Source organism: Solenopsis invicta, chromosome 9, assembly GCF_016802725.1.
Source record: "Solenopsis invicta isolate M01_SB chromosome 9, UNIL_Sinv_3.0, whole genome shotgun sequence".
In the NCBI taxonomy this organism is placed as follows: Eukaryota; Metazoa; Arthropoda; class Insecta; order Hymenoptera; family Formicidae; genus Solenopsis; species Solenopsis invicta.
In genome coordinates this window covers 4,266,726-4,292,980 of record NC_052672.1, presented here as the reverse complement: position 1 = coordinate 4,292,980, position 26,255 = coordinate 4,266,726, and the positions used below count along the sequence as shown (strand labels likewise).

The 26,255-nt window shown below is 39.4% G+C and overlaps 4 protein-coding genes, 1 long non-coding RNA gene and 1 pseudogene across 5 annotated transcripts; all 6 read right to left on the bottom strand.

Annotated features, from left to right (window-relative positions):
* Positions 1 to 2,100: 2,100 nt before the first annotated feature.
* Positions 2,101 to 5,884, bottom strand: LOC105198961 (annotated as a pseudogene).
* Positions 5,885 to 6,960: 1,076 nt separating this feature from the next.
* LOC113004610 (E3 ubiquitin-protein ligase HUWE1) lies at positions 6,961 to 8,061 on the bottom strand. The gene is made up of 3 exons (XM_026138466.2): positions 7,844 to 8,061; positions 7,567 to 7,729; positions 6,961 to 7,479 (listed from the first exon to the last, which is right to left on the bottom strand). The coding sequence occupies exons 1-3, from the start codon at positions 7,951 to 7,953 to the stop codon at positions 7,465 to 7,467; spliced, it is 288 nt and encodes a 95-aa protein (XP_025994251.1). The 5' UTR covers positions 7,954 to 8,061; the 3' UTR covers positions 6,961 to 7,464.
* Positions 8,062 to 8,675: 614 nt separating this feature from the next.
* Positions 8,676 to 12,449, bottom strand: LOC105207101. The gene has a single exon (XM_039453731.1). It carries the CDS (start codon positions 12,447 to 12,449, stop codon positions 8,676 to 8,678), a length of 3,774 nt encoding a protein of 1,257 aa, XP_039309665.1.
* Positions 12,450 to 12,466: 17 nt separating this feature from the next.
* On the bottom strand, positions 12,467 to 13,834 carry LOC120358694. Its single transcript, XM_039453730.1, has one exon. The coding sequence runs from the start codon at positions 13,832 to 13,834 to the stop codon at positions 12,467 to 12,469; it is 1,368 nt and encodes a 455-aa protein (XP_039309664.1).
* Positions 13,835 to 15,765: 1,931 nt separating this feature from the next.
* LOC113006188 lies at positions 15,766 to 18,260 on the bottom strand. The gene is made up of 3 exons (XM_039453287.1): positions 17,667 to 18,260; positions 16,757 to 17,067; positions 15,766 to 16,086 (listed from the first exon to the last, which is right to left on the bottom strand). Exons 1-3 carry the CDS (start codon positions 17,768 to 17,770, stop codon positions 16,001 to 16,003), a joined length of 501 nt encoding a protein of 166 aa, XP_039309221.1. The 5' UTR covers positions 17,771 to 18,260; the 3' UTR covers positions 15,766 to 16,000.
* A 5,481-nt stretch (positions 18,261 to 23,741) lies between these two features.
* On the bottom strand, positions 23,742 to 24,938 carry LOC120358641. The gene is made up of 3 exons (XR_005575547.1): positions 24,579 to 24,938; positions 24,314 to 24,502; positions 23,742 to 24,035 (listed from the first exon to the last, which is right to left on the bottom strand). It is a non-coding gene; the product is annotated as an uncharacterized LOC120358641 (long non-coding RNA).
* Between the last annotated feature and the right edge of the window lie 1,317 nt (positions 24,939 to 26,255).

Below are 26,255 nucleotides of genomic sequence, written 5' to 3'. Positions count from 1 at the left end.
GATACATTCCATGTTGATCACTTAGGGCCGTTGCCGACTATAAAAAAAAGTTACAAATACGTCTTCGCGATAGTCGATGCTTTCACCAAATTCGTATGGTTATACGCAACAAAAACGACGAACACGACCGAGGTAGTGAATAGACTCAAAAAGCAATCTTTTGTTTTCGGAAATCCGAGGCGGATAATCTCAGATCGTGGCACAGCGTTCACGTCTAAAGAATTTAAGGATTATTGTTCGGCGGAAAATATTAATCACGTATTAACTACGACAGGAGTCCCTCGCGCCAACGGACAAGTAGAGCGGGTAAATAGAGTGTTGATTTCGTTACTAACAAAACTTTCGGATCCAAAGCACGAAGAATGGTTCAAACACCTTGATTCAGCCCAGTTATATTTAAATTGTGCGCCACACAGGAGTATTGGCATCACTCCTTTCCGCTTATTGTACGGGACTCACGCGCATGTGCGAGAAGATCCACAGATCTTAGAATTGTTAGAAGAGAATGGGTTGACAATTTCGAGAACGATCGGAGCGAATTACGTATACGAGCAAAAGAGAGCATCGCCAAAATTCAACGCGAAAATCGGAAAACTTCGACAAAGAGGCGAAAAGCGGCGAGAAAATATAATGAGAACGACTTCGTGGCAATTAAGCGTACACAGTTAGGTCCTGGCCTTAAGCTGGCTAATAAGTATCTCGGACCATATAGCATTGTAAAAGTGTTGCGTAACGACTGTTATATTGTACAGAAAATAGGCGAGCATGAGGGGCCGTCGAAAACCTCTACGTCCGCTGATTATATGAAACCTTGGACAGATTTTGCGAGCGATGAGTCGGAGGACGAATGCGAAGACGAAGATATTCGGGGGCGAATGTCGTTGCAGGATGGCCGAATGTAGGATGTTAAAATGTTAGCTAAGGAAAAAGAGTGAGAATGAGAGTATGAGAGAGAGAGAGAGAGAGAAAGAGCGAAAGAACATGTGTCGTAGAAGAAAAGCGTCGTTTGACGAAAAGGATTGCCATTGTCCGAAACATGTGTTGTTTTATGGTAGCGTCATAAAACACACAATCAATTGTATTCAAAGCGCGTAAATGTAACATCTGCGAATGGACGCACGTATGTATCAGGCAAAAGGGGTAAAGGCGAGTAGGCAGAACAAGCCAGAGGCAGAAGATTTCGAGCGATCAGAGAGAAACGATCCTACGAGTCGAGAGAGCGTTCTGTAGACACTCAACGAAATATACATATTATACTTATTATCTAAAAGTCCTTAATTGATCCCACAATATACATTACAATGCAAGTGTGTTATGTAATTTTTACATATATAATTAATTTTATTCTTATTAGATAACAATATTCTTGTCGGATATTCTTTAGGACTGTTTACATAAATTTTCGATATAAGAATAATACATTAGAAATATTGATACACTTTTATAATACATCTTCATAATAATATATCTCCAAAATTAAAAAATTTGAGTATTAGAATGCTAGAACATATTTCAAGTTTTGTTTTTTTTCAATAAAGTGAAATATTAGAAAGTTGGTATTACATTTCTTAAATGTATTTCTTGAATATTAAATATTATTTTAAATATTTACAAAGTGTGTGTGTCTATGTATATAATTTTTGCTTATTTTTATACAATTCAACATTTCCGTTGTTACGTTCTTTTCATCATTACATATTTCATTGTTTTACAATAATTCATCATTACAATATATTCTTTAACAGCACAAATCTCTCATCTTCTAAGGATGTTCCTGAGACGTTCTCTGGATGAAGTATGCTGTTAGGGTTAACTTATTAATATTGTTCAATCGCTGAGAAATATTTTTCGTTATATTTAAAGATATAAAGCAACAAAAGATTACATCTATACTTCATCTACAATTTATAGGAAATTAGATATGTATTGAGCATTAGGCTGAGCAATGATAGTCTTTTTAATTTATTCATGTTTAAAAATATACAATACTACATTAAATTTTATAACAAAATGTTTTATTATCTAAAATACCTAAAAACAATCAATATGAAGAACACACTGAACTTTTATTGTAACTTACAACATAAAAGGACCAGAATTTCTTTGGATATGAGGTAAGTATAATTGATCAAAGATTATAACAATAGTTTCTATGTATCTAAAGTAGATTTGTACATTAAATAGCTGTCTTTTATGGCAAATATCACAAGATTATGAAATAATGTAATGTTGTGACAGATATTTAAATTTTACCTATTTAAATGACATTGCTTTTTCTTATTTTGAGCTAAAATAAGAAATGCATCTAATGATTACAGTCTAACTCTTATCAATAACATAACTATACATTACATACTATTTTTTATATATACATACACATACCAATAGTAAACTGATTATCACTGTTGTCGTCATTGCTATCATGCTGTTGAAAAAATGTGTTTAAGTGAGAGCACATAGTACTGTGCTACATTAGGTCCAAAACGCGTGATCTGTGAAATAAAGTCAATTAAGAAACAATGAAAATCATTGATCCTAGTGGCCTCGGCGTAGCCGACGTTGAAGAGCTTGGCGCGATTGAACTCACGCATCGGATTCTGCTCAATCGCGAATATCCGGTCCAGGTTCTGTGACTGCAGGAAAGGAAGTATCTAATTCACGAATAGGAAGAGCTGACACTGCCGATTGCAGTAGGGTAGAATAATGCCACGTGAAAAGAAGATGGCAATTGAGAGGTTTCCACTGGCCACCCGGTAAGATATCGAGTCGATTAGGCTGCTCCTCTGGCCCTTCCGGGTAGACTAGTTGAGAGGACCGCCTATCGCTGATAGAGATCACGCAGGAGTTGTTCCTCGGCAGGTACGATTTCTCAATCTCATCGTAGATATTCTCAGTCTTGAAGGTGTAGTGAGAAGCGAATCGCGCCGGATGAAGACAACTAGTAGCATAGTAAGAGAGTGATCGTCACGGTGTAGGATAGCCCGCGCGCGTAATTCTGTAAGAGTATTTTCAAAATACCGATGAGGTCCTTTATTTTGCTAATTTTAAAAAACATTTTCTATTGAAAATTTAAAAAAATAATTTATTATTTTACGTAGAATTAATAAAAATGATTACTTCTTTGAAACCGATGGTAATAACGCTAGTGGAAATGGGAAAAAATTATTCACATCTTCATAATTACCCTCGGATGGCTTTTACCTTATATCACTGTCATTCAATATTCATTCCTTCATTCATTTGTTTGTTCTATTCACATTCAATATTATAATTTAAAAATATATTTCTGTATTTTTAACTTATAATATTTTGTCGAGAATAGTTCAAGTTACACAATCATTCAACTTTCAAACATTTATTCACACATAACTCATGGAAGGTTACATATAGTATTAATAACGTGTAACACTTCCATGGTTCTCTATCACTGCAGTTAATCTTTGAGGCATAGATTGCACTAAATTTTGGAATAACATGGGATTTACGCGGTAACCTTCCCATACTTCCAGCACGTGCTGCTCAAGGACTTTGCGTGTTCGTGGAAGCCGTGAATTCCAATTTTGTACAATTATGGCCTAAAGATTTTTTATTACGTTCAGATCAGGGGATTTGGCTGGCCAGTCCAACGTCCTAATGTTGTGTAGCCAACCAATTCTGAACTACTCTAGATCGATGCACTCCAGAATTATCCTGACAAAATTCACACGAGGTACAGCAGGAAATGTTTCTGCTACGAATGGCATCATCACATCAGACAATATGTTGATGTATTCCTCGCCGTTCATGTGCGGTGTAGTACGAACTAACGGCCCAGGTCCGTGCGAGGTCATACACCCTCAAAATGATAATGTAATGCGGCCACTTCGTTCGCGGAAAAGTACATTATCCCCATCGTACCTGGTGTTTCTTGTTCTCCATAATGTTACACGCCTAGATTCATCCGTTGAGAATACCTTTTCATCTGAGAAAATGGTATTGCTCCATTCATCCCTCCAATGCAAATGTTCTCTAGCAAAAACCATTCGTTAATTCTTATGCTGTTGCGTTAACAATTGATTTTGAGCAGGGATACGATGATAATATCCCTGTTCATGCCATCTACGCATAACAGTGAATCTAAAACAATTTAATCCCATTTCCGCTACCGTCTCTTTTGCAGATCGGAATCTGCTTTCTTGAAACAGATTTAAAAGTTGATGGTCTTCATCATCTGTAGTACAGCGAGGTCGACCTGGTATGGGTCGTGGATTTATATTCCCTTCTTCTTCCAATTGTTTTAATAATCGGTAAATTGTACACCTCTGCAAAAGAAACATTTTAAAAAACATTTTAAACTTTGATAATGATGAGGTGTCATCATAGTATAACATTTTTTTTATTTTTTTAATTAATTTTTCTACTTCTGAGAAAAAACCGAAAAAATCCGCGGAAAAATTGATAAAAAAAAACAGGTTTTTTTCGAAGCCTTTAAAACTATACATTATTAGGTACAGAATTGTAATAATATTTATAGATATATGTAAGTATACTTTACATTTACATAATCTTGAAACTTCTGTCACTGTCATTCCTGCGTTTATATATGCAAGTATTTTGCCTCTAACGAGAAATAGGGCCAGGCATTTTCATGTGATGTTGATAATATATTACACACACACACACACACACACACACACACACACACACACACACATATATACAAAAAATTACATTAGAGTCAATATATATTAGGTTTTTGCCTAAAGTTATATTTAAACAGAAGAAAATAGATATATATAAACAATCTGATGTTATCTATAACTCCAATGTAATTGTTTAACGAATCGATTAACGAATCGATTCGTGTATATATACATATATTCCTATATATTTTTTTTTAATGCAAAAATTTTTCTCATAATTTTTCTTATAATTTTTCATAACTTTTCAGAATACCTGTAATTTTGAAAAAAAAAAGATGTAAACTTCTTAAGTTGTTTCAGAGTATTTCTCATAAATGTTTCAATTTGTACATACACAAAATCTGAAAAATTTATAAAACTACAGGTATTCTGAAAAATTACGAAAAATTATATGAAAAATTGAGAAAAATTTTTGCGCTAAAAAAATATATATAGGAATATATGTATACATACACGAATCGATTCGTTAATCGATTCGTTGAACAATTACATTGGAGTTATAGATAACATCAGATTATTTATATATATCTATTTTCTTCTGTTTAAATATAACTTTAGGCAAAAACCTAATATATATTGACTCCAATGTAATTATACGTATACATATAAATATATATATGTAATATATTATCAACATCACATCAAAATGCCTGGCCCTATTTCTCAGTTCGTTAGAGGTAAAATACTTGCATATATAGACACAGGAATGACAGTGACAGAAGTTTCAAGATTATGTAACGTAAATGTAAAGTATACTTACATATATCTATAAATATTATTACAATTCTGTACCTAATAACGTATAGTTTTAAAGGCTTCGGAAAAAACCTGTTTTTTTTTTTTTTTCATTTTTTCCGCGGATTTTTTCGGTTTTTCTCTCAGGGGTAAAAAAATTAATTGAAAAAATTCAAAAAATGTTGTACATACTATGGTGACACCTCATCATTATCAAAGTTTAAAATCTTTTTTAAAACGTTTCTTATATAGGTAATTGTTAAGAATACCCACTGCACTTCCGATTTTAACGAAATTAGGCTCATTCGACGCGTTTTCACTCAAAATGAAAGAATCTGTCAAGAAAAAGTGTCGCTCTGGCCCGTGAACCGAGATATCAAGCGTTAAAGTTGGTGATTGCACAGGTTAAGATACCTGTCATCTCGGCGTTATGTAGCGAACTGAACATGCGCTGTGGTCACGTTTGCATGCAGGTGACCGCATGCGCATGCGTTTTAGTAACTTAATTTATTTAAAAAGTGTTAAATAAAAATTTTGAAATTTATGAATCTGTACAATATTTCTTATAATAACCCAACCTGAATCTTAGTTTTAAATAAAAAATTGTTTTGCATGAAAGTTGAAATTACCGATGTCTGTTTTACAGTGAAATTAACTTTTATCTTAATTTGCATGATACAAAGCACTTTCCACGTGAAGCGAGGTCCATCCCCATCCCACTTTCTCCACCCCCAGCGTACCCTCCTCCACAGATGTCTGCTTTGAAGCCACATTAATTGTTATTTTAATTTACATGATACAGGGGGCTTTTTACGCGGAGCGAGGTCCACCCCCACCCAACCTTTCCACCCCCACCTCCACCCCACCACCCCCTGCGCGCGCGGGGGGTGGTGGGGTGGAGGTGGGGGTGGAACAATTTCTTTTGCAGAGGAGTACAATTTACCGATTATTAAAACAATTGGAAGAAGAAGGGAATGTGGATCCACGACCCACAGGTCGACCCTGCTGTACTACAGCTGATGAAGACCATCAACTTTTAAATCTGGTTCAAGAAAACAGATTCCGATCTGCAAAATAGACGGTAGCGGAAAGAAAAGAACGTAACAACGGAAATGTTGAATTGTATAAAAATAAGCAAAAATTATATACATAGACACACACACTTTGAAAATATTTAAAATAATATTTAATATTCAAGAAATACATTTAAGAAATGTAATACCAACTTTCTAATATTTCACTTTATTGAAAAAAACAAAACTTGAAATATGTTCTAGCATTCTAATACTCAAATTTTTTAATTTTGGAGATATATTATTATGGAGATGTATTATAAAAGTGTATCAATATTTCTAATGTATCATTCTTATATCGAAAATTTATGTAAACAGTCCTAAAGAATATCCGACAAGAATATTGTTATCTAATAAGAATAAAATAAATTATATATGTAAAAATTACATAACACACTTGCATTGTAATGTATATTTATATTTTTAGATTATTTTTTTATGTGTTAAATGATTTTTTTTATAATTTGAAAAAAATTTTAGTATTAGTTTGTATTTCTATTGTCAATATCATATTATTTAATAATAAAGTTATTTGTGGAATAAGTTATTATTATACTCATACTTATTATTAATGCTACATATTATATGACAATAGCGTTCCAACAAGCTTATGCAAATCCAAATCTTTCGCTGCATTCATAAGTAGATTTGTATAAAGTTTATCATACGTCTCGTACACTGGCAGATCCAATTGATTGAAACTGCAATTAGAGAATACAGTTTTAGCCCACTTTTATATCGATTTAATTTCAGCTTATACACGCATATGAGAAAGTATTACAAAAATTTCTTTCTTCAGATACTTATCGAGTATGTGCAGATGGAAGTTTGTCTGTTGACCTATTTTTCTGTGAATTTGGAACTTTTATATGCAATTCATGCCTTCTAACACAGCAAAATCTTGTAACGACACTTTGGACGTAACGAATTGTAAGAACTTCGCACGATCCGCTTGATCAAAACTATGTAATACACTAGAACCATTGAATCTGTAAGTGAAAAAAAAAATAAAATAAAATATAGTATAATTCAATTCTTTCAAACTTGAGATAATACAAAATATCAAAATGTAGTACCTGTAAAGACATAGCAGTGTATTTATGATGTTCAGTATTTGCTACAAGATTCTCGATATCTACATAAGGCACGATGACCAATAAGTCAAATTCTTGTTCATTAAATACGGAAATCAGTCGTTTAGGTATAATATCATAAAAGCCTTCCAAGAATACATTTAACCTGTAGCGAGGAAGATTTAAAGTATAAAAATAACGTAGAACGTAAAAACGTAATTAAACAAATAGTTAAAGCAAACAATATATCTTCCTACTAGATTTTAGAAAATTCACTTACTGCTTACGAATTGTTTCAGTCATTTTCATTTGACACACGAGCCTAATATATTCAAGTTTGGTCTCTTCTGTAACAAGCTTATGCAAATCCAAATCTTTCGCTGCATTCATAAATTGCCTTGAGATTTGTACGGAGTTTATTATATGACTTTATTATTTGGTCTAATTAAGCTTAAATTATTAATTAGACCAAAGCCGATCGAATCTTATGTCATACACCTTGTGTTCGCGTATCGCCTCGGTCCAGTGATAACCTTCCTGGACGTAGACGGCTTAAGCGAAAGTACAGAAGGTACCTTAGAGACACGCACTGCAGTTACTGATAAACGCACTTTATTTCCTTTCAACACAGCGCTCAGGGATCTCCGTGCTAACGGAATACTAAAGCTCGGTACAATATAAGAATCGCACTCGCCGACAGAGTCAAAGCGGATCGCGGTCGCTAGTCGCGTGCTTACCGTGGCACAGTCGTCGAACGAGAGAGTGCCCGTCGACTAAAATTTGAACGAAAAGGTAATCGCGTTTCCCAGTCGCCCCCAGCTCCTCGATCCACCGAGGACGACGACGAGGCCGGGGAAGCAGACAGCGCCGTACGAATACGCCGGAATCGGGCGGCGCTTCAATTCGCTCAAATAACGAACATGCCGCCCACCTCGTCCGGCTGACGAAATACGAACTGGCTTGACTAAGGTGTAAACCAACAAATAAATGAACAACTACTCTAGATTACCGATTAATGACGTGAACAAAAAAAAAATAATAATAGGAGATCAGATACAACTATACTAAAGATTAAAGAGCTATTAAAAAACGTCCCCTGCGAAGAGCGCTCGTCAGTGCAACGTAGCGTCAGGTGGCTTGGTCAAGCCCCCCGAGAGGGCCTGATCCGTGGTGAGTGGAAGAGGACAGATCTTGGTGATCGGCCGTGTCAGCTCGGTCGCCGCCGTGCGGACCGTCGCCACGCGCACGCATCCGTCCGGTCCCGGAAAGACTCGTGTAACCCGAGCCAATGGCCACTTAGCAGGCGGCAGCAGCTCGTCCCTCACCAAGGCCATCATGCCCGGCGTTAGGTTGGTCCGCTCTCGGGTCCATTTGGAGCGCTGCTGCAACAGATGCAGATACTCCTCGTGCCACCGCCTCCAAAAGGATTCCTTGATTGCGGAGATCAACCGCCAGCGCGACGTGGGATGAAGATCGGACTCGGGGACCTCCGATATATTCCCGAGCGCCTCACCCACCAGGAAGTGGCCAGGCGTCAACGCCACCAGATCCGCCGCGTCCGTGCTAAATGGACTTAGCGGCTTTGAATTAAGACAGGCCTCAATCTGACACAACAGTGTCGCCGTCTCCTCATAGGTCAGGGCATGATCCCCGATGACGCGGCGCAGGTGATGCTTGACCGAACGTACTCCCGCTTCCCAGAGTCCCCAGAAGTGAGGAGCCTGAGGCGGAATAAACTTCCATTCGGTTCCGTCGTTGGCCAGCACCTCGCCGACCTCCTTATAGAATTCAGAGGCGGCCCGAAATCTAGCCCTCAGTTCAGCGTCAGCTCCTCGAAAGTTGGTGGCATTATCGCTAAGCAGCAGGCGACAACGACCCCGACGCGCTGTGAATCGGCGGAACGCCGCAATGAAAGCCGACGCCGACAGGTCCGACACGACCTCCAGGTGAACCGCTCGGGTGGCTAGACAAACAAAGAGATAGATATAGCCCTTGCTAGAGATGTTTCCTCGTCCCTTGTGAGCCCGGATACGCAGGGGACCGGCGTAGTCGACTCCCGCCGATGCAAAGGGCCTGGAGGGAAGCACGCGTTCGGGTGGCAGCTGGCCCATCCTCTGTTGTGCCGTTTCCGCACGGAAACGGGCACAGCGCACGCACTCTCGGGCGATCCTTCGCACTCGAGTGGCCACCCCCACGACCCAGAACCGGCGGAGGAGATAGCTCCGCATGAGTTGAGGGCCCCCATGCAAGGTAGCGGTGTGCGCGTTGCGAAGGACCAGCTCGGTGAGAGGACCCTCCTTTGGAAGAATCAGAGGGTGCTTCTCCGGGAAGGGCAGCTGAGCGGATTGAAGTCTACCGCCCACTCGCAAGGATCCATCCTTGTCCAGGAACGGACTCAAGGCTCGCAGCGACGAACCGGTCGGCAGCGGGCCGCCCGCCGTAAGCGCCTCCAAGTCCCCCGGAAACTCTCTTCTCTGCGCCAGTCTCACCAACCTAGACAGACTAGCCTCCAACTCAGCGCTCGTCAAAAACCCGTCTTGCTTGAGTATGCCTCGGGCGCTCCGATAAAATCTGCAGCAATACGCCACTACGCGTACAAGCCGCGTCAGCGACGAGAATCTCTCCTCGAGGAGGTCCTCCTTATTTCCTGGAGCGGCTAAATGCACCGCCCTTCTTTCCTCTTCTTCTTGGCGAGTGGCAAGGTCACCCACCGCGGGCCATGCGGCTGGCGGTCTCCGCAGCCACTCAGGACCCCTCCACCACAGGTCCAGTCCAAGGAGCTCCGAGACCGGAATCCCCCTGGTTGCCAGGTCCGCTGGATTGGAAGTCGTAGGGACATGCCTCCATCGCTCGCCCGGCACAAGATTTTGCACCTCCGTCACTCGATGCGCTACAAATGGTCGCCAGCGCGACGCATGAGAGCGAAACCAGCACAGGATGACCCTCGCATCTGTCCAGGCCACGATCGGTGCATCCTCCATGTCCAGCTCGCGCGCCACCCGGCGGAGCAGCCGTGCCACCAGGACAGCCCCGCAGAGCTCCAAGCGAGGCACGCTCTGCGTCTTGACGGGAGCCACCTTGGCTCTGGCCGTCAGCAAGGTCACCCTTACCCGGCCGTCTCGCCTGGTGACCCGAGCGTAGACCGCCGCCACGTAGGCACTCTCCAATGCATCGGAGAACCCATGGAGCTCCACCTCGTCCCCCGGGTCACGCTGCAGCCAGCGCGGGACTCTCAAAGCCGACAGTCCCGGCAGGGAAGCAGTGAAGACTCTCCAAGCGTCCACCAACTCAAGGGGAAGCGGGTCGTCCCAGTCGTAGCCGGCAAGGCACACATCCTGCATGAAGACCCGGGCGAATATTAGAACAGGCGCGACCCACCCCAGCGGGTCAAACAAGCGAGCCGCTTCAGACAGGACCGTCCGCTTCGTGGTGGTTTCGTGTTGCTGGGATACTGTCACACGGACTGACAGTGCGTCTTCATCAGGATGCCACACTATCCCGAGAGCGCTTACTGCGTCAAAGGCTGGCAGCAATGCCTCCTCCGGCGACGCCTGCGGGAGAAGCTCCCGCGTGTTCGAGGCCCACTTGTCCAGCGAGAACCCTCCAGCCTGCAGCAGTGCCACTAGCTGGCGCTGGACCTCCCGGGTCGCCGACAGATCGCTTCCTCCAGCTAAGATGTCGTCGACATAAGAATGTCGCAACAAGGCCGTCGCTCCCAGTGGAAAACGCGCAGCCTCGTCGTTGGCCAACTGCTGCAGCGTGCGTATAGCCAGGAAAGGCGCCGCGGTTGTACCGTAAGTCACCGTCCGGAGCTGGAACTCTCGAACTCGCTCCGTTGGGTCGGCACGCCAGAGTATCCTCTGCAAGTCCATGTCTGCCGGGTTTACTCGGATCTGCCGGAACATCTTAACTATATCGGCCATGAATCCGACCTTGAACCCTCGCCATCGAGTCAGGATGACCCATAGGTCGGACTGTAATCGAGGACCTGGTAACAAACAGTCATTCAGCGAATAACCAGATGTTGTTTTAAAGGATGCATTAAAAACCACACGTATTTTCCCTGTGGCCTCTCCAGCCTTGAAGACTGCGTGGTGAGGCAAGTAGTAAGACACCGACCGGGAAGGAGCATCAGCCAGTACGGGATTCATATGATCCAGCGCGAGGTACTCCACCATAAAGTCGATGTATCGTTTCTGCAGCTCGGGCTTCCTCGCCAAGCGGCGCTCCGAGCTGAGCAGCATAGACAGCGCGGCCGAGCGTGACTCGCCCAGCCGCTTAAGTCGATCCGGACGACAGGGCAGCCGTACAACGTATCGGCCCGACGCGTCCCGAAAGTGCGTCCGTCGGAAGTGCTCCTCCGCTTGATCCTCATCCGGAGTCGGAACGCGCTGAGCAACAACCTCTTCGAGCTCCCATAGTCGCTTAAGAGCTGTTGTGAGCTCATCAACGGGCTGTGCCAGCAGCACCGACACCGTGTGCGCAGCGACCGCAGCTTTCTCCCCGGAATCCACTGCGCCGGTCAGAATCCAGCCAAAGGCGGAGAGGTGCGCCGAAGGCGAGCCTAGTTCACCTTGCCGAATGTCAGGTCGCATCACTTGTCGGTAAACGTCGGCGCTGAGTACAACGTCCACCGCAGCCGGCGTCGCAAAGTCCGGGTCGGCCAACGGAAGGTTCGTCAAGTGCGGCCACGCACGCGCAACAACGCGTTGAGGCGGCAGCAGATCGGTCAATCGCCGGAGCACGAATGCCTCCGTCTCGAGGCGGAACGCGGCATCTGTTCGGGACCTTATGCCAAGAGTTACAGCGGTAGCAGCCTCCCCGGTTCGCGTACCCTGCAGACCGGATACCGCAACCCGGACACGGTGACGCGGCGCGCGTAGCATTTGGGCTGCACTCTCTGTTATAAAGGAGACCTCTGACCCAGTATCAAGCAAAGCCCGCACCCGCAGTTGCCTTCCAAACACGGTCCCTCAAGCAGAACCTGTGCCGTGGTCAGCAGGACGGTTCTTCTGCTAATAGCGGCGGTCGAGCCCACGCTTGCTGTCAAGGAGTTAGCGTCGGCGACAGTATCCTCCGTCCCTCGTGGCTGGTCCCTGGTGGTGCTTCCGGACTGCCCGAAATCAAGCCCATGCAGGGTAGTGTGGTGATTCGCGCCACACACCAAGCAACGACCGCTGGCCGGGCAAGAATCCGCCCGATGTCCAGGTTTCAGGCAGTTCAAACACGCGCCAAGTTTTTTCACCTGTTCCGCGCGTTGAGCAACTGGCAATGCCTTGTATTTGGGACCGAACGTCAGTGCGTGCGCACCCGAGCAGAGAGAGCACGTCTTCGCCTTTGGTTTCGGAGTCACGGTTGTGTTGCATGCAACGCGCGTGGCCTTAGCTGCGGACTTCGCACCCGCACCCGGTCCTCCTCGCGGAAGGGGGGCGTCCACCCTAGCCGCCTCCAGAGCGCGCACCCGGTTCTCTAGGTAGACCTGTAACTGCCGAAACGTCGGAAAGTCACGCGAGTCCAAGAATGACGTCTCCCAGTATATCCGTTTCGTGGCGTCCAACTTACTAACGAGCAAGTGGACGAACCAATCATCCCACGACTCGACCGGTCGCTCCAATGAGACGAACGCCCGCCGCGCCTGGTTGAGCACGCCCAGCAATCGTTTGATTTCCCCAGCCGAAGATTTAGTGGCGGCCGGGCAAGAAATCAAATGGCGCATGTGAGCGCAGAGCAGGACTCGCGGATTGTCATAGCGCATCACTAAATCCTGCCACGCCCCATCATAAGCGCCGTCCGTCAAGGGAACGCCTGCGACGACCTCCGCTGCTTCACCGGTCAGGCACCCCATCAAGTACTGAAGCTTCTGCACCTTAGGAACGCCCGTGACGTCATGAACGAGCGAGCGAAATAAATTTCGAAAACCCTCCCACTCGAGTTGATCGCCGGAGAATTTCAGCAGCTCCAGCTTCAGAAGCTGCATCTGTTTAAGTACCGGCGCGACCGCCGTAGAGCTCGGCCCAGGGCGCTCCTCCACCTCTACAATTCCCGCTCTGCTTAGCTGAACGAAAAGATCATTAAGCCTACTACGCATACCAAAATACTCCTCTTCCGTTTTGGTGAAGTAGTCGTCCTTGACGTAATTCGTTTTGTCAGCTTCGGGATCGGCTGCGATTTCAAAGTGCAGGTCTTGATAACGCTTCCAGTAATCATCGAGGCGCGCCAGCCGGATCGAGCCTTCATACGCCGTGATTTTGGCTTGTCCTAATTTTTGCATGTTTATCCACATACGGGAGATGTATCCCGCTAGGACAACTTTGTTTGATCGTTCGATCCAACATCGTGATGAGCACGGCGAGCTCAGCTTGGAGTCATACACCGCGCGCTTGATTCCGACCAAGTTAGTCGTTGCACGATCACGCGATGAGACCACGCGATCCCGACGCTCGAGCGAGCGCGCCTCGCGGCTTGAGTAACACGGACGCAAGGTACTGCTGCCGCGTGAATCACGACTCCGGCGCGTGCTACCACGTGTTCCACACGCGGGCACTCCGAGACTTCGTGATCGCGGAAGAGTAACGCAGCGGAAAGAATTGCTCGCGCCAGCGGAACGCGAGCAAAAATTGTTAACTTGCACTATGAAAGTATCCCCGGATTCAAGTTGGATCCGGCTCGAAGGACCAAATGTTCGCGTATCGCCTCGGTCCAGTGATAACCTTCCTGGACGTAGACGGCTTAAGCGAAAGTACAGAAGGTATCTTAGAGACACGCACTGCAGTTACTGATAAACGCACTTTATTTCCTTTCAACACAGCGCTCAGGGATTTCCGTGCTTACGGAATACTAAAGCTCGGTACAATATAAGAATCGCACTCGCCGACAGAGTCAAAGCGGATCGCGGTCGCTAGTCGCGTGCTTACCGTGGCACAGTCGTCGAACGAGAGAGTGCCCGTCGACCAAAATTTGAACGAAAAGGTAATCGCGTCTCCCCGTCGCCCCCAGCTCCTCGATCCACCGAGAACGACGACGAGGCCGGGGAAGCAGACAGCGCCGTACGAATACGCCGGAATCGGGCGGCGCTTCAATTCGCTCAAATAACGAACACCTTGGATACGAACGTTTGACATGGTTTGACGTTGCGCGCAAAACTCGATGGATGCAGTCGTTCTCATCTCTCGTTAAAGGTGCGCGTTCAGAAACTCATCAAGAAAAAAGTGTTGCTACCTTTTAGCTCACGACTGTACAACTCATTTAGTAATAATTTAACAAAGCTTTAATTCTTTTGTTTGTAGGTTGCAAATAATGGTAAAATATTTACTGGTTTAGTCATAATTTTTTTACATAAACTAATAAATAATTATAATCTTTCAGCATTTCTGCTCCATCTGAGGTGTTAAAATCTTCATCACCATTATCAATACTGTCGTCTTCATCATCTGTACCTTCATCTCCATCTCTATCTTCAACCCCATCTTTATCGCCAAGTATTAATGAAAATTCGTCATCAATGCAACCATGCATAAAATTTATGCCAGGAAATAAAAAAAACAAAGCAAAATGTACAATTATGCAAGAAGCGGACGAAGTTGACAAATCGTTTATGAATTTATCATCTGTTATGTCTCAACATTTCTCAGGTAAACAAAAAATGGATGAAGATGATGTTTTTGGTAGCACAATTGCATTTCAATTACGTAAAATAGAAGAACCAAGGAAGACACAATTGAAAGGAAAGATTATGAAGATTTTATATGAGTTTTAAAGATAATTTTTTATTACATCTTATAACAGTTATGTTAAAATCACATTAGGTTTGCTCTCTGTAGCTGAAGTGGCTGCAATAGTTGAGAATATCTTTTTCTTTCCAATGTGGAGTAAAAAAGATAAACTCTGAACTAGTGTAGCCAGTTCAGCTACAGAGAACAAACCTATTTCATGTCGAGACGGTTCTTGTTGTACAACTGCAGTAGGGTTTGCATAATTGCATACAAATATACAGCAATCTTAGAGCAATTGAATATTTTAAGTCAAAATGTTAAGTTTCAATGCATGGACAAAAGCATATAAGACTGATAACTTTTTTTTTTTTTTTAGTTACTATATAATTTTGTCTGCGGATAATATTTAATTTGTTGTTTTTATGCTTTATAAGTTTCTATGCACTAAAAGACTTATATTAAACGTTTTGTTTATTTGAAGTTTTTTTAGTTTATTTTCTTTTTAATTTTATTTTCTATTACAAATAAAATAAGCATAAAATTTTTGTTTGCTTGAAAATAAACTTTTATTTATAACTTTAAGACGTATTAACGTGTTCTATGATAACAAATATTATTTTGTTCAAATGTATTAAAATTTTTACATTTCGTTATAATCAAAACCAAAGTAAAAGTGATATTAAGTTATATGCATTGTTGCCACTTGTTTTACATCAATTATATATTTAATTCAGCACATAGATATGTATATTTTTGTACTTTTGATACAGAAATAAAAAAGTAAAAATAGTACTGGATACAATATTTATTCGTATAACGTATGATACGTAGATCCCACGTGTATACGTTCATATTGCCATGTAACTTCACCTACGGATGATAGCAAATATTCAGTTGAAATGTCTCTTTGCTCGTATGCTTCACGAGTTGCTCTATGTGCACTGCAAGGCCTTAGACGTTCTATTCCTTCGTTTTCATCTCTCCATCTTCCCGGTATTACTGTTTCCATAACATTATCATGATCGACAAAGTTTGTTGGGCAGTATGTTTGTTCGCATGATGATTTTTTGGCGTTTTCATTAAAAAATTGTGTAAATTTACGCATGCTAAAACATATCGATCAACAGTTGATGGATGAGCACAAATTGGGCAACGAAGTATTCGCCATCTTGATACTAGAATACCAAAAGCATTTTCGATTGTACGTCTTGCACGTGATAAACGATAATTAAATATACTTCTGTTATCGCTCAAGTATCGACCAGAATAGGGACGCATAACATTTTTATGCAACTGAAAAGCCTCATCACCAACGACAAAATAGGGCAATTCTATATCACATCCAGGTAATTTCCTTGTTTCATGCGATATATTAAGTGTGCGATTATATAATACTTTTCCAAATACTGATTTGGATAGAACACCAGCATCACAATCACTGCCAAAAGCACCTACGTCAACTACAGTGAACTTATACTCATGATCACATATAGCCATGAGTACTAAGCTAAAAGTCTTCTTATAATTAAAATATAAGCTCCCAGATTTTGGTGGTGCTTGTATCTGGATGTGCTTTCCATCCATTGCACCAATTGTGTTTGGAAAATTCCACCGTTGCCAAAAGCCCGTGCTTATATTTTTCCACTCATTCAATGTTGGTGGATTAAGATATTCAGTACTAAGTACGTTTGAAATTATTTCGCATGTTTCCTTAACTATGGAATGAGCAGTTGATAATCCAATGCGATATGCTAATGCTATTGATGTCATTTGGTCACCTGTTGCAAGAAACCTATTTTCAAGAAAAAGGACTTTTTTATTATCTATCTATCTATCTATTTATATAAGTACCGTCTTCTGTCTGTCTGTCTGTCTGTCTGACCGCGAACTACTTATTCGTTTTAGTGGACCAAATTTTTACTAAAAGTATATAAAATAGGGGTAGAATTTTCCGGGGAGTGCTATGATATGTATAGTTTTTCGTTACCGATTTTTTGGAAATCGGTTTGAAAATTATTAAAATTTCGAGAAATAATAAATATTAATTGACCAATTTTCATGAAACCAGTGCCAAAATTTTTTTAATTTTTGGAAGATAAGTTTAATTTTTTATTAATGGATCAATTTTCTTGAAACCAGTGCTAAAATTGTTCTAATTTTTTGTTGATTTTGATGAAACTGGTACCAAAAGAATTTTATGGGGATGGCTACTATGGGGTTGGAAATTGGAGGTTTCATGGGGTTCTATTGATGCTCCTAATTAATGAGTGAGGAGGATTTGGGAAGAGGGGAATAGATTTTGAGCACGCGCAAAGCGCGGGCGAAAAATCTAGTAATTATATATAAAATATCAATAACAAGGTTCAGAATTGAATTTATTTATACAATTACCTGAGTGTAATAATCAAACGCTGCTCTGGAGACAAGGCTCGCCAATTAGATTTTTTTAAATATGATCCTATCTTGCTTAATAATAAATTAAATAGTATCTTCATTCATTCGTGTATATTTAAAAAACATATCTGAATCTTGTTTCAATTCTTGAAAGAGGTGGTCAAAATCTCCTTGATAAAATCTTAATGTATTAATTGGACGACCATCTTCTCTTATGTTTTTTTAATAGACGATGTCGACGACGTCTGTATAATATATAACTCAAACATGACAAAGCACATAACTCTTCAGCTTCCATATTTCAATTTTTAGATTTTTCAGAGGATATGTCGAGTAACACGGATTGCACAATATAATATTACAAATCCACGGAATATATATATGTCAATTTGATAATATTTATTCTACAGTGACGATTGAACGTTTTCTTTACGACGCTGCATATGCGTACACATATAAAGATACATTTGTGTAGCACTTTTCTTATTAGATATGTGATTGGTTCATTTCTTTATGCATATGGTTATGCAGCTATGCAAACTTCGTCTGAATTGACCCTTATTATGGTTATAATTGTGCATATGCTTATGGGCTTATGCAAGTTTGTGTGGATATAGCTTTAGAGCGGTCCCAAAATGGCGGTGGAGGACTCAATTGCATACTAAAGGGCCTCGCACATGAAATGCATAACATAACATAAGCACAACATAAGACTGATGGACCAATGACCATCCAACATAAAGTCGCCATATTAATTTACATAAGATTCCTATTGGTTCAGAGGCTTTATGCTACGTTTATGCTCTGTTATGCATTTTATGTGCGAGGCCCTTAAAGGTTGGTTTATGCAGACCGCAACCGTTAACTTATGCCGGAATCTGTAAGAAATTGGCCAATCATAGTTGATCATTCTTCTATAAGTCGATTTAAAGGTTATGGTGGAGGTTCGATGCATTGACGTATGAATATCTGGACGGAGCCTAAAGGCGCGGGGCGTGAACATTTTAGGGGAGGAGGGGGCCGCCATATTGTCTGGCGACATTAGTACTGCCATCTGTGAGTAGACTAAGGAAACAACTGTATTTTCGTCTGTTTTCGTCCAGTGCTCCAGTTTCTGTGTGACGTGTGACGTGTGTTGTGTACAAAAAAGTTACCTTAAAAAATAATTTGTAAAAAATGCCGCTTTGTATTGCAATCGGTTGTTGCAATAAAAGCTACCGAAAAAGCAAAGAGCAAATTAATATTGAAAAAAATATTGCAATTACATTTCACCGGTAAGTACTGTATATTTATAACCTACAAAATAAAATTTGCTTCTATTTTATATATTTAAATAAAATAAGATTTAATGAAAATGTTTTTGCTGCTTGTGTCTGAGCGTCGAACATTCTCGTTGATTCATATTAATAATGTAGATCCTTTGTATCCATTATACATTATCCGTCTTTCAAGTTGTTATAGGCTTATTGACGGAAGCTCCTCGCGTGAACCGCGTGAACGTTGTTTTTATGCACGGACTTCGGTGGATTGAAACGTACCTTGCATGCTACTATTTATTTTATATACAATTTAGTTGATATGTGTGTTTCATTAGATTTCCACAAGATGAATCAAAAAAATTAACTTGGGCTAAAGTTATGGGCCTTCAGATGGAATGTTTACCCAAGTCTTCACATTTATGCTCGTTGCATTTATCGGACGACGACTTCGATCGCAGTTCCCTGACACGAATAAGATTGAGAGAAAATGCCATTCCAATTGTAAATATCGTTTTATTTGAATTATATTATTTTATTTATGTGAATATAATTCTGTTTGAAAAGTTTATTCGAGATCACATAATTGATATATTCAAATTATCAAAAAATCATTAGATTATTATTATATAGCATTTATAATATAAAATCTATGGATAAATGTATATATTAAAAGAAATTTTATATTTACAGTCAAATATTTCAAAAGTTGCGGGTGCAGAAGAAGTCTCTTTGCAAAGTAATACATTGTCAGCTACATCAACAGAGTCGGTGCACGAGGATGATTCGATTGTGAGTACTTTTCTCGAGCATAAGATTCATTATATTCAACTAAGTGCAATGAATAAAATTTTAAATGTTATGTACAATTACAGTGCGAGCCGGAAATAAGCAGAATTACATTAAAAAGAAAAAGAGAAGAAGAGTCTACTTCATTTGGTGTGTATACCGAGCGACTGGAGGATACACCACGGAAAAAATTATTGCGCAAAACTTTAATGCACCAAAAGAAATATTATGAAAGGCAAGTGCAAACATTAAAACAAAAAAACAAGCGGTATGAGAAACGGATCGCGCAATTGAATACAGTTCTAAAAGAACTCAAACAAAAAAGTTTATTGGCAGACGAACATGCCGATATATTAAAAACAATAGGTAAGAGTAATATACACTTGTTGAAGCAAAGAGTAAAATATCAAGTAGCAAAAAAAAATCTCTTTCTAAAGAATATTCTCCTGAGCTTAGAAAATTTGCTTTAAGCTTGCATTATTACTCACCTAAAGCATACAACTATGTACGCAAACATTTCAATTCATGTCTTCCACACCCAAAATCAATAAGTAAATGGTACAAATCGATTAATGGAAATCCCGGTTTTATGCAAGAAGCATTAAATAGTATTTCTGAACGGGTAAAAGCTACAGATTATCCACTCTTAGGCACCTTAATTTTTTATGAAATGTCGATTAGACAACATATTGAATACGATGGTAAAAATTATAGTGGTTACGTTGATTTTGGGGATGGAATTATAAACGACAATACTAGCATTGCCAAAGATGTCTTGGTTTTTCTTTTTGTGTGTATGAATGCTGCATGGAAAGTACCTGTGGGCTATTTTTTTATTAATGGAATTACGGCTGATCAAAAAAGTGGTTTGATTAATCAATGCATTTGCTTACTGCATGATACTGGTGTGAAAGTGGTTGAATTAACTTTTGATGGTGCTACCACAAATTTATCCACGGCAAAAAAATTAAAATGTAATTTAATGTCAACTGCTTTACAGACTTGGTTTCCCCATCCAATTACAAATGACAAAATATTTATTTTTCCTGATTCATGTCATATGATAAAGCTTATTCGCAACTTGTTTGAAGATATGAAAGTAATTATTGATGGATTAAACCAACTTATCCAATGGCAGTACATTTTAGATTTACATAATCTACAAAAACAAGAAAGCTTACATTTAGGAAATAAGTTACGGTCAGCACATATTCAATATAAAAAACAGAAAATGAAAGTTCGTTTCGCTACTCAGTTATTTAGTAAATCTGTTGCTCAAGCACTTCAACTTTGTAAAGAAAACTTATGTCTTCCACAGTTTCAAGATTGTTCAGCAACAATAGAATTTTTATCCAAATTTAATGATTTATTTGACATTTTTAATTCCAAAAACATGAATCAGTTTAATTATAAACAACCTATTAACTCTTGGAATTATACAAAAATAATGGACAAATTAGACGAATGTAAAACTTATATTTTGAATTTAAAATTGCAAAATGGGACTCCAATTGTTGATTCTGTAAGAAAAACGGGGCTTGTTGGATTTTTGATATGTATCGAAAGTTTAAAAGGCTTATATAATGAAGTTTGTGAGAAGCAGGAGCTTTTGAAATATATTCCAACATACAAAATAAGTCAAGATCATATTGAATTATTTTTTGGTTGCATTAGATCCAAAGGAGGCTATAATAATAATCCAACAAGTCGCCAGTTTAAGGCAGCTATTAAAAAATTGCTAATTCATTCCGAAATTCGAGATTCGGGCTCTGGTAATTGTATACCTCTTGAAAACATAACAATTTTACACGTAACTTCTTCACAAAATAGTGAACAAATAATCAATGCTTCTACTCCGTTCAATTCATTAAATGATGATCTACAATTAAACTGTAATGTGACTGCAGACATTATAGAAGATCACGGGTACTTTCCAGACATTCGTAGAATCACCGAATTTTCTTCAAGAATTATTGTATATATTGCTGGATTTGTCGTAAGATATCTTAAAAAGTCATTGTATTGCGAAGACTGTGTTCATGCGTTAACTTCAGATGATAAAAATGATGAAAACTCTATTTTGATACAAATCAAAAGCCACGGACGTTTACAATACCCATCGTCTAGTGTGACGAAAATTTGTCACGAAGCAGAAAGAGTTATCCGCTTTGCTTTAGCAGAAAGTGGAGGAAAATTTATGAAAAAAAAATTTACAGATACTTATCTTGTAAATTTGGTACTTCGAAAATTTACTGACTCCAATAATTTATTTATTAATTTAAAAGAACATTCACATGATCAAACTGCTTTGGAAAACCATATAATACATTTAACAAAAGCAATTGCTGGCAAATATATTAAAGTTAGATTATATCATATTTGTAAAGAAGCTATGGAAGATAATAAACAAAGTGTAAGACACTTTCGTAATAAATTAACATTGTTCCAAGGACAATAGTATTTCAAATTACATTATCTTGTGTTTTAATGATATTGTATCAATGTTATTCTCGAATGATTGTATCAATTTAAATAAATATTGTATCAATTTTTTCTGTAATTATTGTATCAATTTCAATAAATATTGTAATAAAAATTATTTTATTTTACAAAAACATATTATTTTGAACGATTAAAACCAGTCTCACTTTCTTTTCTTTAATTCAATAATACAATTCTTTCAATCAATTCATGTTGAATTTCAAACAGAGCGCCAAAATGTCGCCAGACAATATGGCCGATCCCCCGTCCCGCTAATGTCGATCCCCTCGCCAGAAATCCGACCTTACGCTCCGTCCAGATATTCATACGTCAATGGTTCGATGTCGCTTCTCTCTTTATATAGGACTCTACGCGCGACCGGCGGGTTAAAGGGCCTCGCACATGAAATGCATAACATAACATAAGCACAAAATAAGATAAATGGGCCAATGAGCATCGAGCATAAAGTCGCCATATTGATTTACATAAGATTCCCATTGGTCCAGAGGCCTTATGCTACGCTTATGCTCTGTTATGCATTTTATGTGCGAGGCCCTTTAAGACTATAAAGGTTGATTTATGTAGGCCATAACCGCTAACTTATGCCGGTGCCATAAAAGTTGGAAGATAGGAAACCTATGCTTCCGTTTATCGAGACTTTCCATATGCCGGTGACTTATGCCGCAACCGTAAAGTTGACTCAACTTTAACTTTACGGCATAAGTCAAGAGCTTATGGTCTTCATGACAATATTGAAAGTAATCAAAAGCGATCAAAGGTTATAATTATAATAATAGTATTATTTTTACAGTATTTGTGCGGTTTGAAAACAGAATGGAAATATTAAATAACGATATTAAACTGATAACTTTAGTGAAAAGATATAACATTTAGATACTTACAATAACGTAATGACAAGTCTGTGTTCAGGACTTATTGTGTTTTGATTAATGCGAAACTTGATAAGTTAATGTTTAATCAATTCAAATAATGTATAAAAACATTCCCTAACAGCACAAAGTCGACTTTAAGTCGACTATGAGTCGGCCATAACTGCTAGACGTCTGGAAAATGAACGTCCATAAATCGACTTTAGACGACTTAAAGACGTCTATAAGTCATACAATGTCCCACTTTAATCGACAACTATAAGTCGACTTTTAGAGACGTCTTTAAGTCATACATTTGAAGACAACTATAAGTCGACTATAGTTAGCCATCCTACAGACATTCTATGCAGTTGTAAAGGAAGGAATATTGAAATTGGGAAAATATGTTATAACATTTTTTACTTGTTTGATTCGTTTTATTAAAAAAAAAAGAAAATTGTTATAATATGTAAAGCAAATATAAATGTGTATATCTGTGTATATGTATTGTGCGCATTTGTTTAACTTTGTGTGTGTATATGTATATCACAATAACTTAATGTATATAAAATTATTTCGCATAATATTACTATTGTATACAGATGCATTTGTTAAGAAAAATAATAATAAAAATAATAATAAAAACTTTTAACTATATTATATTAATGGACGTCACATAAGAAAAAAAACCTTTATTTCTCACCTCTCGTTAAATATCCTATATACATGTATAGATTCTAAATTTATACAATGTCAATGTAAAATGTTCTTTCTATATAAATTATAGAACCTAACTAACTTTTTAAGAAATGGATCCTTTGTTGTAGATGCTGCAAAGATAAAATATTCTTTTTTATTTTGCATTCTGCAACTCGAATCTCTAGTGGATAAAGAATGTCACTTTGTTTTACTCAAGATATTGAGGGATAATTTGTTTATCTTGATTGCTGGTACATTCCTTATGTTCTTTTCTGCAATTAGAATGCACAAATTGAAAGTGATATTATTAAAAAAACAATTGAATCAATCATTTAAAAAATAATTCAACTTAAATAAAAAAAAAATTAATTGAGCGTCAAAATCAAGATGTTAATATCTATAACAATATTTAATTAATATCAATTTTTAATTAATTTTAGTGCTGCAGTTGTAAAAACTAGACATCTTTAATTCTCTAAAAGTGAGAGTTGTTGACGTATGTTGTTTTTCAAATGAACAAATTAATTTTTGTTTTGAAGACAAAGCTCACTTGTAGTAAATATGTTCAGTTGTAGCTTCTTTTCTCCGTCACGTAAAGTTCTTTATGACTCTGCCAGTTTTCGTGCCATTCAACCTCGACACCGACATAAATACCATGGATTGGAAATGCTTTGGCAGAGAAATCTCGATACACATATCTCCAGTGTTTTTAACTGCTTCGGCACCACTGATCTCAAAACTAAAATATTCGCAATTGATCGTTTAAATATTCGGATTTATATCTAATTGATATGGTTTTACAAAAAAATACATACTATAGTCCTACTTCACGACTCGTCTGTCCCTCAACAACGGCTCACAATGGCAATCGCCGCATATGACCGGTATGGCTGCACACGCTCCGATGGATAATAAAAAATAGCGGAGAGTACAAGAGAATTTTGTATGTCCGAACGACTGCAGCTAATAGTCTTTATTCAATAAGCACAAGACCCGACAGACGGGTAGGATTACAACAACGCGGATTGACTCTTGCAAGAAACTTGATGACTCTCGCTTGGCGCTACATGCAGCAGCGGTGACAGCGGTGCTCGCTCACTACAGTGGCGCTCAGTCGAGTCGATTTCAAAATGTCTTTTTCTAGACGTCTTAAAGTCAACTTTTGAAAGACGTCTGCAGAGTCTATGCAAAGTCGACTTGCAGTCAACTCTGAAAGCCTGACTTAGAAAAGTCGACTTACAGTCGACATATGAATGGTTTTGCTGTTAGGGTTGAGATGTCATTCTTGTGTATTCTACAAAATGTTCTTCATCTACTGTTTTCAGATCATAGAATAAATTGTGAAAATGACCTTTAATTATTCTTTTTCTATTTATCGAACGTACACCCAAGGACTTTGATTCTGTCCATGGGGAAATTTTCCAAACTAAGAAGTCACTAGAGTCCTATATAAAGAGAGAAGCGACATCGAACCCCCACCACAACCTTCAGTATCCAATTGAGTCCTCCACCGCCATTTTGGGACCGCTTAACGTCATCAAACACCATTCGTATCATTCTACAAACAGCTGTAGTCACAATATGGCTGCTCGCTTAGCCAATCAAGTATCAATCAGATTACCAATGAGAGCTTCGGACATCAATGTCGCTTCTCTCTTTATATAGGACTCTAGAAGTCACCACTTTCTACATACTAGCAGTTCATGATTAATGAAACGACTAGAGCTTATTGGTCGTTACGTTAATCATGAACTGTAAGTATGTAGACATATAGCGACTTCTCAGTTTGAAAAATTTCCCCATGGACAGAATCAAAGTCCTTGGGTGTACACCCCAACGGTGTTTTCTTCTGTGATTTTTAGTTGCAACATAATAAAAGCCAAGGATTATTAAAAACATTCCCGACACAATAACATCATCATTTGTATTATCTATTGTTAAAGAAACTATTTTATTATTAAGTTTTTACGACGCGGCGTGATCACAGAATGATTTAGGTTAAATCATACGGCATACAGCAAACCTCGATAAACCACGACATCAAATTTTATGGCATAAGTCAACGGCGGGGTGCGCACGATTGGACACCGTACGATTGGACACCACCACTCACAGCGGCCGATGCCTAGAGTTTTTCCGTTGGTTTGGTTAGATAAGTCAAGATGATTGGTTGGTGTCCAATCGTGCTGTGTTCAAAAGAGTGTCACCCGTCAACGGCACTTAAGTTACCGGCATATGATTATACACACACCTTCCATAACCATAACAATAAGATATACCGTACGAATTAGCCAATCACAGTCGAGAATTCAAATTCTTATTTCTGAATTCTCGACTGTGATTGGCTAATTCTTACGGTACGTCTTAAGGTTGGTTTATGCAGGCCATAACTGCTAACTTATGCCGGAATCTATAAGAAATTGACCAATCATAATTAAGGTTGTTTTATGCAGGCCGTAACCGCTAACTTATGCCGGAATCTGTTAGAAATT

Coding starts and splice junctions, on each gene's coding strand:
- LOC113004610 (XM_026138466.2), bottom strand. CDS start 7,953: ATGAATGCAGCGAAAGATTTGGATTTGCATAAGCTTGTTACAGAAGAG. Junction 7,730..7,843: donor ACTGAAACAATTCGTAAGCA/GTAAGTGAATTT, acceptor TCCTCGCTACAG/GTTAAATGTATTCTTGGAAG.
- LOC105207101 (XM_039453731.1), bottom strand. CDS start 12,449: ATGCTACGCGCGCCGCGTCACCGTGTCCGGGTTGCGGTATCCGGTCTG.
- LOC120358694 (XM_039453730.1), bottom strand. CDS start 13,834: ATGCAAAAATTAGGACAAGCCAAAATCACGGCGTATGAAGGCTCGATC.
- LOC113006188 (XM_039453287.1), bottom strand. CDS start 17,770: ATGAAGATACTATTTAATTTATTATTAAGCAAGATAGGATCATATTTA. Junction 17,068..17,666: donor CGTTTGATTATTACACTCAG/GTAATTGTATAA, acceptor TCTTGAAAATAG/GTTTCTTGCAACAGGTGACC. Junction 16,087..16,756: donor ACTCATGGCTATATGTGATC/ATGAGTATAAGT, acceptor CATACGTTATAC/GAATAAATATTGTATCCAGT.